Source organism: Juglans microcarpa x Juglans regia, chromosome 3D, assembly GCF_004785595.1.
Source record: "Juglans microcarpa x Juglans regia isolate MS1-56 chromosome 3D, Jm3101_v1.0, whole genome shotgun sequence".
NCBI classification, from domain to species: domain Eukaryota; kingdom Viridiplantae; phylum Streptophyta; class Magnoliopsida; order Fagales; family Juglandaceae; genus Juglans; species Juglans microcarpa x Juglans regia.
In genome coordinates this window covers 5905779-5927497 of record NC_054598.1, presented here as the reverse complement: position 1 = coordinate 5927497, position 21719 = coordinate 5905779, and the positions used below count along the sequence as shown (strand labels likewise).

General features: G+C 41.0%; 4 protein-coding genes and 1 long non-coding RNA gene across 6 annotated transcripts; 3 read left to right on the top strand and 2 right to left on the bottom strand.

The window, feature by feature from the left end:
• Window positions 1-37: 37 nt before the first annotated feature.
• Window positions 38-4660, top strand: LOC121254538 (triosephosphate isomerase, chloroplastic). 2 transcript variants are annotated; one of them, XR_005938659.1, is made up of 10 exons: window positions 153-444; window positions 1509-1535; window positions 1797-1866; window positions 2252-2375; window positions 2730-2814; window positions 2926-3058; window positions 3176-3349; window positions 4056-4138; window positions 4213-4437; window positions 4569-4660. XR_005938659.1 is itself a non-coding variant. In XM_041154625.1 (9 exons), exons 1-9 carry the CDS (start codon window positions 259-261, stop codon window positions 4267-4269), a joined length of 939 nt encoding a protein of 312 aa, XP_041010559.1. In that variant the 5' UTR covers window positions 38-258; the 3' UTR covers window positions 4270-4516. The 2 variants fall into 2 exon arrangements, 1 of the variants encoding a protein (XP_041010559.1); XM_041154625.1 differs by lacking the exon at window positions 4569-4660 and having other exon boundaries at window positions 38-444; window positions 4213-4516.
• Window positions 4661-5078: 418 nt separating this feature from the next.
• Window positions 5079-5486, top strand: LOC121254330. Its single transcript, XM_041154322.1, has one exon. It carries the CDS (start codon window positions 5079-5081, stop codon window positions 5484-5486), a length of 408 nt encoding a protein of 135 aa, XP_041010256.1.
• Window positions 5487-7932: 2446 nt separating this feature from the next.
• Window positions 7933-8670, bottom strand: LOC121254540. Its single transcript, XM_041154626.1, has one exon. It carries the CDS (start codon window positions 8551-8553, stop codon window positions 8164-8166), a length of 390 nt encoding a protein of 129 aa, XP_041010560.1. The 5' UTR covers window positions 8554-8670; the 3' UTR covers window positions 7933-8163.
• A 1810-nt stretch (window positions 8671-10480) lies between these two features.
• Window positions 10481-11174, bottom strand: LOC121254541. The gene is made up of 2 exons (XR_005938660.1): window positions 10969-11174; window positions 10481-10840 (listed from the first exon to the last, which is right to left on the bottom strand). It is a non-coding gene; the product is annotated as an uncharacterized LOC121254541 (long non-coding RNA).
• Window positions 11175-12632: 1458 nt separating this feature from the next.
• Window positions 12633-13313, top strand: LOC121254329. Its single transcript, XM_041154321.1, has 2 exons — window positions 12633-12712; window positions 12911-13313. The coding sequence occupies exons 1-2, from the start codon at window positions 12633-12635 to the stop codon at window positions 13311-13313; spliced, it is 483 nt and encodes a 160-aa protein (XP_041010255.1).
• Window positions 13314-21719: the final 8406 nt, after the last annotated feature.

The window sequence follows — 21719 nt, the reverse complement described above, 5'->3', positions numbered from 1 at the left end:
GAGTATCATAGTCCAATCGAACCAAGCCACTTATCATCATCCAATTCAAACGTGGGGTCGACGTCCAGCGTAGTCGCGTGAAGCCCTGTGCTCCACTTACCTGCGAATTTTTACCATAAAACACATTGACATTTGACACAAGGAGAAGAGAGTCAAGAGACACCATCAAAAGAAGCCAACCCAGGTGAACTGCTAACAACATCGACACCACCACCACAACAAAGAGAACCCAATCTCTCGCTCACTTTCTCGCGTAAGATGGCCGTCGCCTCGACATCCCTGGCATCTCAACTATCGGCCCAGTTCTCCGGCCTCCGCCGATCCTGCCCCAAGCTCGACCACTCTCACTCTCACTCCTTATTCCAACAAGTCCACTCCCATATCCGCCTCTCTTCCTCTCGTAAAGGCTCCCGCGGTGTTGTCTCCATGGCCGGCACTGGAAAGGTAGCGCACTGAGCCTCTCAATAATGTTCTAGATCTAAGCTTGAACAAGTTTTCTTTGTTTTATCATGAAAGATAGCGAATGCTCTCTTTTCTTTGGTTTTATTTTTAAATTCTCATCTTTTTCCATTTGTTATTTGAAATTGTTTTAGAGTATTCATATATTTAGGAGGGTAGAAAAAATTAATCTTGATGAAGATATAAAAATTTAAAAGAAAAGAAAAGGATAAGCAAGTGAAAGTAATAAACCCCTGAACGCATTTGAACTTAAAATTAAACCGTATCAAAGGAAACCACCATGAGAAAGCCATATGTTAATCCCAGGTTTTCCCCAGTGGGAAAAAAATGTACATGTTTCCTGAGAAGAGCTCCAGCAATGGTTGATTAATGAAGCATTATGGAGCTTTTGACCAACATTTAACGAACAATTGATCTTTTTTCTAATCAGCTGCAGTATAACCAATTTATCTTTATATGGCAGTCTTATTACTTGTTAGACTCAACCTTCTTGTTGGTAACTCGGTATCTGGACTTGCAATGCTCATGAAACCTCGGGGTGATGGGCTTACCATCAAGACTGATATTTTTTTATCTTGGTCTCTATTCTCTTATCCATTTTGGCGAGACCTTGCAGCTCTATCAAGAGATCAAAATCGAGTCTTTAAACCCTTTTTGTGCTTATTTAAATCTGGTCCTATTATTATCATTTTTTATGGGTAACACGAATTTGCTAAAAGGTGCATAGGGGCATAACACAACTGATGGTCGTATTATGGACTTGAAGTTTAGTTAAAACCTAATCTGCTTGTAAAATGTGGTTTTAGGAAGTGAAGATTTGTGGCTTAGCTTCATAATCTTCCTCTTATTTTCTCGTCATATATATTTTTGTATGTGTCGCTTAATTTTCCTTCATAATGGTTTTACGGGCTAAAGGGCAAAACCCTTTCTCAATAGAGTCTCTATACCATTGAACAGAAATTTTACCACATTCATTTTTCTTAGGTTGGTATTATTGATTCCCCCGTTTGGCCTTATACTAATTGGTCTTTCCTTGTTTGTGCTTGCAGTTCTTCGTTGGTGGAAACTGGAAGTGTGTAAGTTTTTAATTTTTCTTGAAAATGTTATCTTTGAACTGTTATTATCTCAAATCTGCGTTTTTATGTGATCCATATTATTTGTTTGCATAAATTATAGCCTGTTATTTCTTAAAATTTTCCGTCATTCCGTTATATTTCTCTATTTTATAAAATCTTGCTATTCTGTTGGATGTTGCAGATGCAATATAGATATTTTTCCTCTTTCTATTTTTTGCATTTGTGGTTCGAAATTATTCATATTGAATGTTTTCTTTACAGAATGGGACAAAAGAGTCTATCACTAAGCTTGTCTCTGACTTGAACAGTGCAAAATTGGAGGCTGATGTTGGTAAGATAATCTCCGGCATTTGACTTAGTATATGTTTCTTTCAATTCCCCCTAGACATTATAACGAGCTTCTTTCTGACTATACCCGTGACCACTACCCAAAAACTTGGATGCAAAGATAATAACGTCTGTAAAACTGCAAATCAAGTTTGTGACTGTCTGAATAGCCTCACAGTGAAGCAATGAGATAATAATTATGCAATCCTTGAGAAAATGTGCATTCTTGAACAGTAGTATGAATTTAACTTAAGATGGAATTTTGTTTAGTGTTCAAACAAGTCTTAGACATGTTGTTTTGCATTACAAAAGTTTGTTTAATTTGATATTATTTTATTCAAGTCAAAATTTGGAAATTTATAAATTTTGTTTTCTTGTGAAACGTACAGATGTTGTTGTAGCACCTCCCTTTATTTACATCGATCAGGTAAAAAACACGTTAAATGCTCGGATCGAGATATCTGGTCAGAACTCTTGGGTTGGAAAAGGAGGAGCGTTCACCGGAGAAATCAGGTGAGCTTGCTCGTCCTTTTTTAACAGAAGATTCTAATTGGTTTGTAGTGTTTTGCTCCTTTACTGAATTACAATATTTGTTTAGTAATTTAATAATTTTTTCTTATTTAGATTGGAAAGTTTTTTAAAATTATTTTCCCAATTGTGTAGAATGGTTGTTGAAACTTTTGGGGAGCATTGCTCAATTTGCACTGCATTTTTAAAACAATGTACTTTTTGTTTATCAGTATCCAAAATTTCTTGAACGTGATTGCAATGATTTGATATTTTAAAAATACAATTTTATATTTTATCTGCCCATTTTTTTCCGTTTTATAATTTTATGTAGGGACTTTACCATTTTCTGTTTTGTAGTGTGGAACAATTGAATGATATTGGTTGCAAGTGGGTTATTCTTGGACATTCAGAGAGGAGACATATCATTGGTGAAGATGACCAGGTGAAGTTTTAATGAAAATTTTTATGACAGGTTTCCAAGAGAAGATGATTGCTGTGCATTGCTAATTGGTCCTGTGAATTAAGAATTTAACTTGAACTTTGTCAACTTCAGTTTATAGGAAAGAAAGCTGCCTATGCTTTGAGCCAGGGCCTGGGAGTAATTGCTTGTGTTGGGGAAAAGTTAGAAGAAAGGGAGTCAGGGAAAACTTTTGATGTCTGTTTTCAGCAACTGAAGGCTTTTGCAGGCATGTTTCTTGCTGATATAACCTTTTTCGGGAAATATGTAGTCACTGTTGGAATCCTGTTGCTAAAAGAAACTATGTTGACTGTTCCATAACACTAGTCATGTTCATTATGTGCAGATGCAGTGCCTAGTTGGGAAAATGTGGTTATTGCTTATGAGCCTGTATGGGCCATTGGGACCGGTAAAGTTGCTACACCCATCCAAGCACAGGAAGTACATGTAGCTCTTCGTGATTGGCTAAGGAAGAATGTCTCAGCAGAAATTGCATCTAAAACACGAATTATTTATGGAGGTAGTTTAAACACTGCGACTTTTGGATCATATATGTGTAAAGTTACTGCTTTTGAAAGTTTTACTTCGTAACCATCTGTCAGTAAAAGCAGCCAACACTCCATAGTCATCTCTTCTCTGTGATAATTTTTTTTAGTGTGATTTTTTGTTTTTTGAGGTTTGTTTTTTTTGGGAGGGCGGGTTAGGCTTATAGAGCAGCAGGTGTTCACCTCTACGATGTTACTTTTAAGCTGCTGGGCCTTAGAGCTTCATTTGTATGTCACTTCACTGCTCTATGAGGTGTTATACAAACAACAGAAAGATGTTATACGAGAGAGATCAGTTTTCTTTGTAGGATGAGGGATATGGGATACTACAGTGTCCTTCTGGGCCCAAGGCTAATTCTCGTCAAGATGCGTCATTAGACTCTGCAAACAGATAGGACTAACCTGGTGTGCTACGATCTGTGCATCATTCCTGGCATATAAATTGTCTTATACTTGTAAAATAAGATGTAAATAATGAACACAGTATTGACAAGTAAATTCTGCCAACGTTGTTATTAATACCAGAACTCAGTACAGGCTTGGTACTTTTGGCCCCTTCTGAACAGTTTCTTTTGTTTAAAACTCATCAGTTGTTCTCAGTCAGTTGGGATATTTAGCCTTCTAGCTCTAGTGATACTTGACTTCTTCTTACAATTAAACTAAAATCCAAATTCTTTTCAGGGTCTGTAAACGGAGGCAATTCCGCTGAGCTCGCCAAGCAAGAAGATATCGATGGTTTTCTCGTAGGTGGTGCTTCCTTAAAGGTATATTGCTGGCATTGATGTTTTCCCGTTAGTGATGCGTTGTGATGATTACAACTTGATTTTTCTTGATGTAGGGCCCTGAATTTGCCACCATTGTCAATTCTGTGACATCCAAGAAAGTTGCCGCTTGATTGTGATGGTTTTGCGACGAGAGCAATAATTGGTGAGGAGAAGCTGTTTCAGTTTGAAGTATAGTCTAATAAAACTATGTGCCAGTTTTCTTGGATGGGTTTTTGATCAATTTCAAATATCTTCGTTTGTTTTCCGTGGGCTACCTCTCTTCTGGGGATTAACTAGAGGTATACAATTCATGTTTTGGTGGCATAAGTTATTAATGACTGGCATCTGTATCAAGAATTTGAAGCTTTTTTTCTAGAAGTTTGATTTGCATGGCGTGAACTTCATATGGACAATATTACCGTGGACGAAGGTCTTCTCTCGAATTTGTGTACAAATTATCCATACACACCAATGGCGGCCACTTTAGTCAAATAGAAGGAAAGTGGAAATTAAGCGTTGGACAACATCTTTTTCCAAGAGTATGCATAATGCATATGCTCTTCTTTGGTCCGGGGTTGCCTTACCCGTGTGATGAGGATGTGTTACACGGGTCCTGAACTTAACCGGATTAAAGACGACATGTTGCTTTTTATATGCTCCTCTAAAATTGGTTTCCGCAGAATATTTTTGCTGTTGATGGCCACATGATGCGAGAAAATGATTTCGTGGACTGAAACAAAGTGTTAAAACTTATTCACCATGGATGAACTTAATAAGCACTCCTCCAAAAGCAAGAGTATCAATTTGCTAATCAACAGAGTGAAGTGATTCTACACTCAAAGAATATATGCCAAAGCAAACCTATTAAGAGTGACAATCCAAGCTTTTGTTTCTTATATAAACCATTCTTGGAGAGAGGGAGGGAGACAAGAAAGAGACAATGGAGTGGTTCTACACTAAGAGGAGAGGTCCAGAATGGAAACAAGGGTGGACGGGCCAGACTCTGGCCTCCATTTCCACCCCACCACTCCATTTGCTCACCATTTTTGCCATTGTCATTGTCTTGCTTTGGTTTTCTAAATCCGCGGACTACAAGGCCGAGTTGAAATACACAGCAATCAACATGCAGCTGTTCTTTTTCTTATTGTCTATCCTACTGATATTCGTCGTGGCTTCAAATTCAACAAGTTGGAGGTTCAACTTTCCTCTCTTGCGCTCGGAGCATGATTCAGTTCAGCGAGCTGGGAGCTCGCCTTTGGGTATTGCCATTTTGGTGGTGCTGCTATTGGTGTTGCTTTCTTTCCAATCTTCTTTTCATTCTAAGTGGTTTGGACCTCTTTCGAGGTGAGGCCGACTATAATCGCAATTAGAAGAAGGAACATCTTGTAAAATGTGGCTTTATTTCAGTGCGTTAGTTTTTATTCTATTTATTTATTTATTTATTTTTGCCTGTAGTAGCGCTATAGTATCCATATTTAGTACAATTAATCAATATCATTTTACCAAGCCCATCAAGGAATTGTTTTGGTTTTTCTTTTCCCTTTCTTCTATTTGGCATCATTTCAAATCATTACTTAAATATTTAAATTGATGAAAAAAATATAAATATAATCATTTAATTATATTTTTGTTTCAAGTAATTTTACATAGAACTGTGAAGTACGTAAAATTATATAATTATTTTAAAAAAAAGTGAGATATATTAGTAAAAAATTATTATTTTTTTTTTATGTAGATTTCATATTTTATTATTTTTTCAAAGTTAATATGAAATTACTCAATGAAACCATTTTCAGACAGTTTAACAACACAAAATGGAGAAGAGAGTGGAAAATAATCGAAAGAAGAGAGAAGATGAGTTTGTGGGGGGCAATGCCCAATCAAAAAGTTTTTGACACCTGAAGGACTATGCCCCCACCAAGCAGCCAGAGCATTCCAGATGGATGAGTGTAGGGTTAATTTACAGTGGACAAGGAGGAGGCCGGGGTGGGTTTAGACAATTGGAATTTTGAACCAGTATGCTATTGACACATACCTATGCTGCGACACAATGGGACGAAGGAATCGACAACTGATATTGACATAATTCTTACATAATTAACAGTGTTTTACACCTCATTGTCGGTTGTCCATATACCACACATCTCTCTCTTCTTTACACAAATATAAGGGGTATCACTCATGCAATATCGTTGAAAAACTAACCATCATTCAATAAGAGGTTGAAGCCATCTCTCTCTCTCTCTCTCTCTCTCTCTCCATCTTAAATAATACCAGGTATTACTCTCTTTTAAAGATGGTTAATGCTGTAATTAGAATTTTTTGGAATTATTACAAACTGCTAGAACTTGTCAATTTCAACTAACGTGAAATCGCATTCACCATCCTCTATCCAAACATTTTTTAATTTGTACCGTCAATTAAAATTTGAATTGTTAAAAAGAAAAATTTTATGCATCAATTACTATTTATTTCATATCTTACATATAATTTTTTTTAATATGATATAGAGGTATTTTTTATAAAGTATGAGATGCAGAATAATAAATAATAATTGATGAGAATAATTTTTCTATTAAAAAAATCCACCTAAATAAAAATGCCTCAAGACCTGTAAAGATTGATGAAGTGTCCCACAATCATTAATATTCTCTCTCTATATATATATTCTTAAGATATAAAATAAAATTTACACCTTCCCATCAATTTAAATTTTTAAAATAAGTCATGATTTTATATTATATCAAAACAAAAGTCTGAAATTTGAATCCTAACTCTACACTCTATCTTATTTAATTAAATATTACGTGTTGAGCTCATCCATTAAGAGAGAATCTAACCCACACGTGACGGTAAGTATTAAGATATAAAATAAAATCTATATCTTTTTATTAACTTAAACTTTTTGGACAAGTAATTCTTTCGCACGCACGTACATACATACATACATACATACGTGTGTAATTTTTATCTTCCTTAATTGGTGCAATTAAATAGGTTATTCAGCATGATTGCCTCGTACCATTTGAGTTTATTCAGCTAGTGCAGCCTACTGAATGACCCAACAATTTATTGAAAACTATACTTTTCTTTAAATTGAGGGGAATTGCCACAATAAGCTTTGGTTGTATTGAACAGAGAATCAGTGTCGGTGGGTCGCCATCACAAGTCAAGGATGCTGATGCAGTGCCTTGAGGTTATGTGCAAGGATATGATTGGTCCCTTCGAAGTGATTTACATGGCACAAGACAACAAATTAGAATTATGAATCCTTGATATTCATAAGGGGTTGGAGGAAACCAAAACAAATATCAAGCCAAGTTTAGGTAGGATCTTCCAAACTGAAGTGACCCTTATACCCTTGGCAGTCACACTTTCGTTTTCGTTCCCTCTAATTTTCGTGGCAACCAAACATGGGGGGGGCAACTATGCCCGGCCAAGGATGCAATATTCTGAACCCTATTGCAGAATCTTAGTTTAGATTATTATTTGAACAACCATATCAGTTACATATAGGCAGAAAGGATAATCAAGTCCTTGGAGTCTCAAATCTCTCCGATTACACTGCGTCATCTTTTACCATATTCAGTAGTCACGGATATTACATGTTTCTCTTATCTTTATGTAACAAACAGCCCTTTCCCTCAAACTACAATTCATTTATGACACAGCAAATCGTATAAAATGAAGAAACAGAAATAATATCTAAACCCTTAAGAACTTTGCTATGAATAATTAGATCGATCATTGATCATTGCTACTTTAAGAATCAAGATTCTCAAACCAAAATAAAAGGAGAAGAAAAACATCTCAAAATTATCATCCATATCTATAGCCAACAGAAATCCAAACCAGTTACAGACATTAGCCTTTACTTTGTACAATAACCATGTATGTTGTCAGTATTAATTAAGATTGTCTTTGCTCTAACAAGCACAAAACCATTTCTTCAGACTACCACTAGATTGGATATTATAAAACCAAACCACAAGGCCAAAGATTTCTCATCTTAAATATTATAAAATCTAAACTAACCAGCTATCAACAAAGATAGAACGGTATTGCACCATAACAAGCAACAGCACAATCCAAGCTGCCACACCCCATGGAGAGCTCCCCTCCGAGGGCCTGTGGTGGGTCCGCCGGCGCTGATCCCAGGGAGACATGGAAAAGAGCCTTTCTGGGTTTTCCAGTGACGACAACCACCGGACAATGATCACCAGCACTACAGGCGTGGCCAAAAGTAGCCAACTCATTTGTTCTTCAACACTTTCCACAGCTTCTTCATAAGAGAAGTACCATGACATGCCAAGAAAGATTGAGATCACTGCTAGAATTAGCAGAACTGGGTATGGAAGAGGATTCAGACTGAAAACATCTAAGATAGAGGAGGCTGTGCTTCTTCTGTAGGCCATTGAGGGTCTTCTAGGTATGAGAAGTGTTTGAGGTTTGACAAATTTAAAAGGATCTGGGTAATTGAGGCAGATAATTACCCGTTGCAAAACGTGGGGTCTATTGTAATACTAAATTTATAGCGAGTGATTCTGGATCGTGGATTTCAAATTGATTGCTTTCTCAAATAGTCGCTAATGGGCCCCTCTACGGTAATAAAGACAACACACACTATTAAAATGCATGCATATGTATATATGTATGTAGTTTTAATTTCAAACACTGTATTGGAAAAAATGAAACTTGTCAAGAGTAGGTGCAAGTGATAAGATCATAGTCATCTATTTCAATCGACCAAAGTCGTCTTAAACTTGAATTACATCACAGTCCAACTTATATAAAATATTGTCCACTGATGAGCCCATTGATATTAAAAAATGGTAATGCCGAAAGAGATGGAGTCCAAATATGAAAAACAATGCAGTATGGACAATAATTGCAATGATATGGGGCAGCAGGCCCAACTTTACACCCCCTTTTTTCCTTTCTCGGCTACACAGCCATACATGGTTGAGGCTCTTTGTTTCTTCCCCTTTCTAAGCTCCTGATTACTCTAATCCCTACTGCTTTAAACCCATATATCTTCTCCCTAAGCTAATTGTTAACTGTCAAGCTTGAAAATTTGAATTTTTTTCCTCTCCAGTACTTATCTAATTAGGATCATCCTACTTCTTAACCGAAAAACATGCTATTTCAACACACACCACGAATCCACACACAAATTTCGCATCTTGATGATCAAATTTATAGAGGTGGTACAATTGCTTAACCACTTCTATGCGTTAACTCTCAAGCTTGACAAAGTTTCCTACCGATCTTTCTCAACAGTAGTGTATTTACAACAGTCGACCTGCAGGTAAACCACTTTGATGCAGCAGTTTTTGATTTGTTTCTGTGGTTGACGGTGGATAACATCTGCTATATTAATGTTTCCAGCTCTACATCATTGTCGTTTTCTTTATGGCAGTTTGGCTTTCTCGACATGGTCCTTCACTTCTTTCTTTAAGTCTGACCAGATCTTAAATTCAGAAACCTTGTTTTTTGCAGTCGCTGAGTTCAGACTAGTTGAACCATGACTTCTTAAATGAACGGCATGAATGATCCATCACATTAGATGTGATGCAAGCTTCAGTCCAGCATGTTAAGAGGATCCAACTGGGGAACAGTCAAATAAATAGCTCTGCCTTCTCCTGACATATTGTTCCGTTTTTTTTGCAGATTCTGTCATTATTCTCTGCTCTAGTTTCTCAAAGCTGTAACTGCCAAGTGCCAGGATCGAACTTGGCCTGTTCTCCAACCTTATTATGGCCAAATTGTAGATAAAGATGACACCACCTTGGTTACCTCTGCTGTTTGAGTCGACCTTTAATGTTATTTTTCAACAGATAATAGCCAATTTTATATTTTGTCGTGTATTTACAACTTTATTAAGATGGAGCATCAAAGTAAACATCTCGGCCAATGACTTTGCATGCACGGTAATATATTATAGATTATTTTTTCAAGTGATTCACGAGTGTGGCGCTTTTTTGGGGGTTACATACAAAGGGGATTGGGCTCCGTGATTGCTGCCTTATCCAATCACGCAAATCAATTTTAGTTGGTACAATAGTCAATGATTTTAGACAGATATCATCCAAAATTCTCATTCTTTGAAGGGAAAGATGCAGAAAGGAAAAGAGAACTTGGAGTCTGGGTATGGAATCATCTACCCAATTCCCTCATCAAATGAAAGTCTTGAGCTTTAACATCTTTTACGGGTAAAAATTACATGTGAACCAAGTTTTGGGCATAAGTAGAAAATAATATATGAACCTTGAGCTTAAAGCAATTAAAATTAACTCACTATACCATAGCAGAACTAATTCTTTCCGACCGAAACACTGAACCTCATGAACATCTGGCCGAATCTATAAAAAAACAAGAACCATAAGCATTACACAGCAGCATTGCTTGATGTTCATATAATCATAACACATGCATAACTACCCAACTGTTTATCTAATACAAACAACTCTCAGCTCTCAGACACACAGGGAAGAAAGAAAGAAAGAAAGAAGAAAAGAGACTGGGTCGTTTTTTTTGGGATAAGTTCAGTTTATTTAAATACACAATGTATCAATGGAAACAGAGTCTTTACAAACCAGGTCTCGGGAAAACGTATCCTGACAACACAGCATAATCAACAAGGCACGCCCCACGGCAAGCATCCTTTGCAGGGGCACCGGTGACTGCGTTTGCACGGTGGAGCTGCACAATAGATATCCGGACTTGTCATCGACGATAACCAATGCACGATGGCAAGCAACAACAATGGTACTACTAAAAGTGCCCAATTTATGGGTTCCTTTGTTGGAAGTTCAATAACAGGCAATAACCTGGGTATGCATAGGAGGATTAAGATCACTGCCAAGATTAGTAGAAGACGGGGAAAATCATCATATACGGGGGTGGGTCTGCAGCCTCTACAGCAGGCCATCGAGGACCTTTGTGTTCTGAGAGAGAGAGAGACTACCGCAAAATTTCTCAACAAATTTAAAGATGAATTTCCTTCCCCCTCCCCCCGGGGTAAATGAACAGTACTGGCTAAAGAATAGTTAATAGATAATACTATTTATCATCTTAATTTTCATTTTTTTTACCATTTTATAACGTGTCATTATATCATTGGTGAACTTGAAAATCTTTATCTTCTATTTCTTTATTCTTGTCTTTATATGTAGTGGTAACAGATTTTATAGACTTTGCTTGAGTGGCTCTACTTTTAAAATTGAGTAATGTTAAATCTAATTTTTTGATGTACAAATTTTACTCATTTCTTTTTAGATATTATGAGATTTATTAATAAAAAATAATATTATATATAATCATAGAATATTTAAATATCATTCAATTACTTTAAAAAAAATTATTATTAATAAATTAATTTTTTTTCACATAAATTTTATATTTTTTTTAAATAATTATATAATATTTACATATTCACAATTATAACTATTATTAATACGTGAATTTTGAATGTAACTCTTAAATTTGTGTTTTTTTTTTTATAAAAAATAATTTACACATAATCAAGAAGGTGGAATAAATAACAAAATCATATCTTAGTTTAATCTCGACCACAAAAGTAGTTTTCAATCCACGTATTCGGTGGTTGTCCCATCAACGTCGTCCATTAGCATAATGATATCTTTTGAGAATAGTGATTCCTCTCCACTTTTCTTCTCTACCAAACACACTTTAGGGTGGGCCACTCGTTTCTCACAAAAAATTATGATTAACCTTTGGCTGTTTTGGTGGTCCTCTCTATAGTCATGACTCATAATTAGTGATGGCCATTCTATTACTTCCAGTTGCCGACATACTGACATACTGTTAAACGAAATATCTTTTCACCGGTAATGTTGATAAAGAGCCCAAAATAATTTTTAATAATATTTTTACCACGTACCCTACCTATGAGAGGAGTAATTCTCTTGACTTGGACTGAACCAAACGGATCTGCCCTAGGTCGCTTGAGGAACATGGGTCGAGACTAGACCGAAAAGGGCCAAATCAACCAAGAAGGCCGATAACTGGAAAAGGTAGAAGACGCACCTTAAGTAGGGCCTAATCATAAGTATGGATTGCCCTTGAGATCACATTGGTCAGGTATAGAAATACCTCCATACACCCTTTGGAGGGCTCGCTCTCTGATTGAATACTTCTTTCTTTCACTTGCTTTGCCACTCTCTCACAACAATTGACTTAGGCATAGAAGGTATCACGGCGCCCTGAGCCCCCGTTCTCTATCTCAACAGGATCCAGACCGAGCTCAACAGCGTGGAGTTGCCCAGGCTGTGAAACATGACATCAACCGTGACGCCATCTGTGGGATCTTTTTCTTTCCTATAGTAGCGTATCCTTAGCATGCCGGCAACAACATGCTCCCAAGCCTCACGTCGTGAAGAAGAACAACCCGAATCAATGGAAACAAAAGTCAACGAACAAGGTGAAACGATACGGAAGTTGATGGAGGAGGTGACAGCTTTCCGCCAAGAGAATGCCTCCCAGTGGAGAACCAACAGGGAGTTGGAGGGAGGCGAGCACAACCACCACTCTGAGCCCTGTTGAGTACCTGAGGTAATGGCAGCCAAAGAAGAATGGCGCAGGATGCACCTCGAGCTCCGTGGACAAATACTCCGAGATGGCCAAATAGATGGGCACAACGTCCACGGTGGACTAGTTGCTCACCAGCACAGACTTGCCATATAGTGCTGAGGTTATGACAATCTCTCTTCCCCCAATATTCAAAGTTTTGCAGATAGATGTGTACAACAGGTACAAGGAACCCTTGGAACATTTGGAAACATTTAAAGCCCATATGACCCTGCACGAGTTACTAGGAGAAGTCGCGTGCAAGGCGTTTCCTCTCACTTTAAAAGGGACAGCGAGAGCATGGTTCGGGTCCCTACCGCCTGGTACTATCGACAGCTTCGTCGAGCTCGCTCGTCTTTTCCTGATGCAGTTCATGGCAAGCAGGAAAATGAGGCATCCTGCTGCCTATCTCTTGATTGTGAAGCAGTGGGACGATGAAATCCTGAAGTCATATCTCTCTCGGTTCAACAGAGAGCACATGACAACAGACGACCAAGATGAAAAGATCACTCTGGCAGCTCTACTAGGGGGTCTGTCCCATAACCCCTTTATGACCGAGATCACGTGGAAGACTCCCACTTCGTGAAGGGAGTTCATGGATCGAGCCGATGATTTCATTAACGCCGAAGATACACTTTGGGCGCTAAAGGCCCCTCGGAAGGCCGAGTTGGAACGGGCATACAAGAAAGCCACCGGGTAGAGTAGCAGTGCGAGCCGATAATGTAATAGGAATAAGACGTGTAAGGCCAAGAGCAAGGAAGAGCAGCCTGCACGCGGGCGGTTTGGACCAAGCACACACTCCCGCATGGCCGTGGAGGCCGAAAGAAACTTGAGCCCGTGGGAAGAACAACAATAGGGCTCGACCCACCCTAAATACTGCACCTACCACTACATTGATAGCCTCAGAACAAAAGACTGCTTCACCAGAAGGCAAAAAATGGAAGAATTAGAAGCTCTTCTAGACTAGCGGGGTGACGAGTGGCATGCACAATGACCTGATGGTCGCATGCAGCAATGGAGAAGTGAAAGTCCAGCGAGGCGAAGGGCGGGAGGACGCCTCAGAGTAAGTTTGTGCCGAAGAAGTTCGGCCAGAGGAAATGATTCTATGGGTGAAATCCACACGATTGCGGGATGATATGTCAGGAGAGGGACCACCTCCTCAGCACGGAGGGCCCACACCAGAAAGGCCTGGTATGAAGAAGTGTTCACCATCGACAGGGTGGTCCTGAGCTCCAAGAGCCATTCAGGGGGACGATCATAACTTTTGGTGAGAAGGATGAGGAGGGCATCCTCCACCCTCACAACAATGCTTTGGTAGTGACCGTGCAGATTGCCAACTACATGACGAGAAGGGTCCTAATTGACAATGGCAATTCTACTGATATCCTATTCTGGGAAGTCTTCGTCAGAATGGGAATCATGCCATGCACCAATGCCCCTCAAAGGCTTCACTAGAGACATACTCCAGCCAATTGGTGCATTGGTTAGGGCCAGAGCCCCCAGGGCTCGCCCACACAACCAGTCAGACACAAGTCACTCGACCTGCAGACCTTTGTACTACAAGTCGAGTATCTGGATTTGCCGCGAAGTATGGCTAGGGCCAGAGCCTCCCAAGCTCTGTCCCACCCACAGCCAGTAGGACACAAGTCTCTTAACTCGCCGAATTTCGTGCTACAAGCCCAGTTTCTGGACTGACCGTGAAGTATGGCTAGGGTTAGAGCCTCCCGAGCTCTGCCCTACCGACAGCCAGTCGGACACAAGTCCCTCGACTTGCCGACCTTCATGCTACAAGTTGAGTTTCTGTACTCACCACGATGTATTGGTTAGGGCCAAAGTCCTCAGGGCTTGCCCACACGACCAGTCAGACACAAGTCCATCGACTTGCCGACCTTCGTACTACAAGCTGAGTCTCTGGATTCGCTGCGACTACCGACCTTCGTGCTACAAGCAAGAGAAAGGAAGCAGAAGAGAAAAATGCACAAGAGTAAAGGAAACGTGATGGCACCAAAAACATAAAGTTACTATATATCATTGTTCTTTTACATTATTGGCCCTAGCGGGCATGGAAAGTACAAAAAAAAGAAAGGCTACTGAATCAAGGGGAGGAGGAGCATCATGGAATGCCAACGACATTTGCTTCCTTCCCAGGTTCTTGACGAACCGGTAGGCTTGGCGCGAGGGCCCGAGGGAAGAAAGCTAGAGAGCATTGAGGTCCACCGAGGAGTTCTCCTTTAGGTAGTCTCTTAGACACTCAAGGCCTTCTTTATATCCATACCCCCAAGCCTCGTCCCGAATAGCCAGCGCACTTCGGATCTGGGACCTGAAAGCCTTCTCGGCAACCTGCATGGTCGAAATCATGAGGTCCCGAGCAGAGACAGTATCCGACACCTGGATTAGATCCCCTTCCAAGGAATGGATTCAATCCCAGCATCATTGCACTACGGCCCCCAGCATGCAGACGGACCGCGTAAGCACGAAGTAATGGAGAAGCAGTCGTGTACGCTGCGCGGCCTTTGAAGCCCTCGCACTCCTGAACCTCTAAAGGCTCCTCTAAACAGACTGTAGCTCGCCTTCCAACCTTAGAATTTCCCCTCCAGCTCGGCCTCTCTCCTCACCAAGGCGTTGGATCTCCTCATGAGCTGTGAAATTTCCTCCCTCGTTGAGCCCAACTCCTTGTCCTCTGACTTTTGATCCTTGCGAAGCCCCTTGTTCTCCGAGCACAAGAGTTTGTTGGACTCCCTTAGCGTGTCCAGGTCCTCCATCAAATCTTCGCGCACTAAGGTCAGCTCAGTTATTTCTTGGTTCGCCTTGCGAATCTCTAGGTGAGTTAGAAGGGATAAGGAGCAGAGCGCCCGGTTCTCCTCCTCGAGGGCTTTTCGTTCGCCCACGATCATAACCGCCAATCGGTCTGTGACCTGAAATTTGTAAACAATGATTAGAGAAAAGACGACAAGAAGAAAAACTAAAGTGCTCGGGCCCATTGCATGGACACTCCCACACCGGTTAGCATTAGAAGGGCGAAAGCGCCCCGAGAACAGTTTTAGGAGAAACCGAGCTCGGGCTCACTTGAACTCCACCAGCAGGAACAAGCCCCTCTAGACCTTGAGCACCACGGGGAGAGGAAGGCTCCTCCAACCTCCGACTCGACTTGGGCGAACGACCCCATCAAGAGATCTTCCGAACCATCCGAGGTCGCGCCCTTCTCGTTAACGATGGATGTCGAGGAGGAGATCACCTCAACGACTACAGGCGTTTCATTGACTGGAGGAACAACCTCTCCTACCTAGGGGCTCACCGGATCCTAGGAGGGGGGGTTGTGGCACTTGGTCATCGGAGACCAAGTAAGACTTGACAGCGAGCTCAGGAGAGAGCCCCAGTGAGGGTGAGGGGATGGAGACCTAGTGGTCGCTGCGCTCTGGTGCTTGGGGGCTCCCCATGGTGATTAGGAATCGAAGTATTGAGGGCCTGGCCGGAGGCATGGCACAAGCAACTTCCTCTTCGGCAAGAGTATCTTCGAAAGAGGGCAGGGACTCGACGGCCCCACGGGGAACAAGATTCATGAAGGCATTGATAAAGATGGCGTTGAGGGTGAGGTCGTCCTCCTCATCTTCATCATCATCAAAAGCAGATAGTGGCAGTGGGACCACATGATGTATGGATGAAGGGCAAGCTGCATCGGTGGTCGGGACTTGTCGAGAAGAGCTGGACGAGCCACAATGGAAGGTGCTTGTCGAAGTTGGGGAAGAAATACTGCCAAATTTGTTTCGAGTAGACCCCGTTGGGGCCAAGTGAAAAGAGCTGCGAGAGGTACCATGTGGGACTCTCGACGGAACTGGTCGGGTAGCAGCATCGAACTGCTGAATGGAGATCCCGGCACAGGTCGACGAGATGAACTGGCTGAAGCCTCACCAGAGGAGCTCGGTGGAACGGAGCGAGAAGAGCTGGAGGGGTGAAAACGAGGGCCCCGAGCCCCCAACCCAGAGGTGACCCTAGCGTCACTATTGTTGGTCCGACGTCGTTTGCTCTGATCATCAACTGCACGAGGGGAAGGCTGGCGCTTCATCCCATGAGAAGAAAGGGGAACGTATTGAAACTTCCGATCGAGCACAAATGATCGATCAGGAAGGAGTAGGTGCCACCTGATGTTAAGCTCTGTCAATAGCGCGTCCGTCTCAAACGCGACTGGGTGGGCGGCCACCCAAGACAAAACAGTCGCAACCCTGAGCTCCTCTCTCTCGGACAGTTTGATCGAGAGAGATTGACTCCGCAGTACGTTGGCCCAAACTGCCCCGGATGGGAAATTCCTGGTGAACTTGCTCTCCTTGGGGATACTCCCAGCCCGAGCCGAAGATGAAGAACAAGTGTCGTTGCCATTCCTTGATGGAAGACAAGCGCCTCTCTAGAGTGACAAAGAGCTTCTCGGGGCCTGAGCTTGGAAACTGCACAAACTCCCATTAAGGCACAATATTTGATAGACTGACAAGAATTCCTGAGCAGTCAAGTCAGGATAGTCTTCTGGGCCCTCGCTCAACACTTACTGGAAGATTATGCAACTCGCAACCATGATTCGCCAGGTGTTGGGGTGGAGTTATGTAGGGGCCAACTTCAAGAAGTCAAGGATATCCCAAATGGGGCGGCAGAATGGCAGGCACAACCCTTTAGAAATCATCAACGGGAAGAGGGCCACTTGTGTCGCCATCCCATCCGCATCCACAATGGGAACACGGCGGCCAAGAATCTCCATGACCACCTCAAGATGAATGGCGTACGACCTTCGCCATGCACGAAGGTCGTTGGCTGTGACGATCGACTCCCAATTCCTCCTAGCGAATGAGAGGATACGACCTTCGGGTTCTCTGAGTGCAGCCATGGCAAGGCACTCGAAGAAGATATGGGAGCGGGAAATAGAAATAAGCTCTAAGGAAAACTGAAAAATAAGGAACATGAGGATTTCAGGAGTGCAGAGGTAGAACTGGAAGGAACGAATGGGAAACGAAGGCTTAAATAGGGGAGTGGGTGACGGTTGGTGTTCGACAGGCAACGAAGAGACCGTGGGTCAGAAATTGAAAGGACATGACAGTTTTTAAGAAACGAACGAGGTGACGTGATGGCACCAACTGCCGCCAGTTGGGTGAGTGGTTGACATGGCCTAATCTCGAGCACTTTACACTGGCGGGAAGTTCGCTGATGGGACAACTTTGAGTAGAAGAGTAGGAGTAACCCCCTCCAAATTTGTATAGGGCAGCCAAAACATCGCGGGGTCGTTTTGAGTGCCCCAAACCACTAACGCCCCCCAGGAAATCAAACAGCGGGAGACATGCACGTGGACGCTGCACTTCCACCCCGACTCCACACATGGACATGAAGCAACAGTTACACCACCAAGACTTTAATACGGCAGAAGGACGGTCGCGGGTATGAGAGAACCATAACGTTTCTTTTCTTTTCAATTCCTACCCTACAAATATGTTAGGAATTCGCAGGGTACTGTGAGAGGAGTTATCCTCTAGACTCAGGTTGGACCGAGCTGGTCTAGCCCAGGTTGCTTGAGTAACATGGGCCGAGACTAGACCAAAGAGGGTTTGACCAACCCAGAAGGCCCATGATAAGAAGAGGTAGAAGACGCGCCTTGGGTAGGCCCTGGGTTGCCCCTGACCGCTCACGATCAAGGCGCCAGAGCCAAATCAAGGTGTTAGGCAGGATCATGACACCCTGAGCACTGAAAGCAACACAGACGGAGGCGCCGACAACTCAGAAGCAGGGTGTCAGGGACAACCCCTGCACTCTAGTACTGACGGCGAGCTCTCTTGACCATGGCCACGCTGCATTAAATGGAAGACAACACCAAGCACGACACGACCGGGATTGAGGTGTCAGTGGTTGCCATGATCAGGCATGGGACCCTTCCACTTGACAAAATGCTAACACGGAACGCGACAGAAGGATATATGGGCAACACCCCCACAACCCGGCTGACAGGTACATACGACACCACCTCAAATCCCTTTGTCAGAAGATCACTTTGGCCAGGTATATAAATACCCCCACATACCCTCTGGGGGGCTCTCTCTCTGATTGAATACTTCTCACTTTCACTTGCTTTGCCACTCTCTCCCAACAACTTATTTAGGCATCGAAGGTATCACGGTGCCCCAAGCCCTCATTCTCTATCTCAACAGGATCCAGATCGAGCTCAGCAGCGTGGAGTTGTCCAAGCTGTGAAACAGGACATCAACAATACCCATGAATTAATAGTGGATGCGAGACATAGTAGAATAAAAATTCATCTCCTCTGAAAATAGAACGTCCTCTCTCCTCGCCCAGATAGCCCATACCTCTCTCCCATATGAAAGCCCCTTGCCCATATTGACTCCGAAAGGTGAAATGCATTATTAATTAAATAGTACTGCATTATTGAAAATCTTGTTGAATCGGATATGAGTATACTGAAAATTGTGTCCGAAATGAAAAATGCATCTTCAAAGGTATACCAAAAATGTAATTTATTTTTTTTGGTGAACACCCTGAAAATGAAGATGACTCCGAAATGAAGATGATTCGAAATCCATGGGTGGGCTGCATTATCGGAGCAAAATCTTAATGTTATTGGTGAGGATGACTCTGAAATGAAAATGCATCTTCAAAACAAACCATGGAGGACGACGGTGGTGGCAAGCTGCCTGGCATCGAATTGGCTACTGGCGGCGGGCTGCCTAGCGTCGGACTTGCATGTGGTGGCGACAGGTGGTGAAGGGAACAAAGATGCACAATGTCGGCGTAGCAACAAAGAGGAAATGGAAAATACTTTTTTAGGGTTTTTAATTTTAGGTAGAAATTTTATGTAGTCATCCTCATAGTTTTACTTTGTGTAATGCTGAGATGTCAGTTTTTGATTGTGTGTTGTTATAAGGCTGAAAATAGCCTTACCACTCCAAAGCGGAACTGTATTCTAAAACGATTAGTTATTATTATGATGGCAGATGGATAACACACATTCATCTTAACCCTGTAGGCTATAATTAGATAACAACCCTACTTTATTATACCAATAAGATCCTTTTTTTTTTCAATAGGTCCGGTTTGGATATAAAAAGTATTTCATTTCATCTCATCTCATCTCATTTTATTATTATAATTTTATAAAATTTTCACACAAAATATAATAAACAATTCAACTTTTTAAAATTTCAAAACAATAATAATATTAAAAAATAATATTTTATTTAACTCTTAACTTTCATCTCAACTCATTATCCAAACTACATCTTAATCACCATAATTCCATATGGAAAAACCAATCATTTAATTTTCTCCACACAAAGTCAATTTACATTGCAAAACATAAGGTCTCAACTCTATGTTCCATCACAAAATCATACTTAATTTAGATTTCTCATTGATCATGTTACTACGTTTGAATATTGAGATGAGTTAGATTGAGTTGTGAATAGTAGTAGTTTATAGATTTCATTGAGATAGTTTAAACTTGTTTAGGTTGAGACGGATTTAACTTTTGAGATTAAAATGTATGAAGTAGGTTGAGATGTGTTTAATTTTTTTTATGAGAAATTGAAAAAGTAGTGGGTCCCATCAATGATTGGTTTGAGATGAGTTGAGTTTAGTTCAACAACCAAACAACCTTTAAAACCTTTTACATAAATGCATCAAGTTCCACTAGCCAACTAATAACAACAATGCCAATATTAATTTTAGATTTAATTTTAGGATATACAAGTTTTGCCTATTTTCATTGAAAAAAAAACCCATAGTTAAAAATATATATTTTTATATAGATTTTAAATTTATCCAATTTTTACAAATTATGTACACGAGACTTGTATACAGTATACCCTAAAACTGTACAAAAGGTTCACTTTGAAAATTAAATTTTGAGCGAATGGCTGTGATAATGCCAACTCACTACCACAGCGTTATTGATGAAAAGAAGAGAGTTAGCTCGTAAATGAAAACAATTCTAAAATGAAATAATAATAATAAAAGCTAACAATCGGCGAGTGATAAAACAGGAGTACCACAATAATTCAATCAAGTTTCATCGTCAAATAGAGGACTAGCTATCATTTTTGTAATCCGAAACCAAGAAACTGGACATATATAATGAGCCTGTCATAACTTAACTTCCCTAACGTCCAAACGAAGTACTGCCAAACTTCTTTCCTTCAGTCCAGAAGCATCTTAAAGAGAGTAAGATGTCGCTTTACAATTAAAAAAAAGGAAAACGAGATACATGAAGAGGATGTGAGTTTCTCAACAAACACCTTAATACAACAACCACAACATAAAGATGAAAAAGAAATTAGATTTTGGGACAAAAAACTTGATCACCAACCGTACCCTATAAAAGAGGGCGCTATTTTAAATGACGGTTATTTATAGTTCACATAGTTGTGCGAACTATGATGCTACCGCTGGAGGCGATGGATGTTAAAGGTGCACTGCAATTTGTTGTTCTGATATGTTTCCTAAAGAAACCTGCATTCCATTCCTTAAGATCATCGGTTGAGAAAATAGAAATATAGTAGGGAAACCAGTATCAAATGGGTTGGACTGTGGCGGACTGGGTTTCTTCACGCTCGCCTGTGGCAGCGCATGTAGCCACCAAATAGGTTTTGTCGCTATGGCGCATGAGGACTATGCGCAGAACAAGCCGCGCGTGAGCCTCATACGCAAAAATTTTCGCTGTGGTTTTGCTTCGTCCCTATAGATCGGCGGATGGGGGGTTGCATGGTGGGGTGCGTGCAGGCCGTCAATTGTCAGAATACAGTAGATCTAATCAAAACCGAGTCGGTGGAGAAGAGGGACTAAAAACACTAGCTGAAAAACTTGTACACAAAAGGTATTGGAAAAGGAACGGAGAGGATGATGGAAACACTGATCAAAAAGGATTAGTAAACTTTAGACAATTTCTCTTTCTAGAAGAGGAAAAAACAAAAATTATACAAACATCATCTAAGCAAATATGATGAATTTG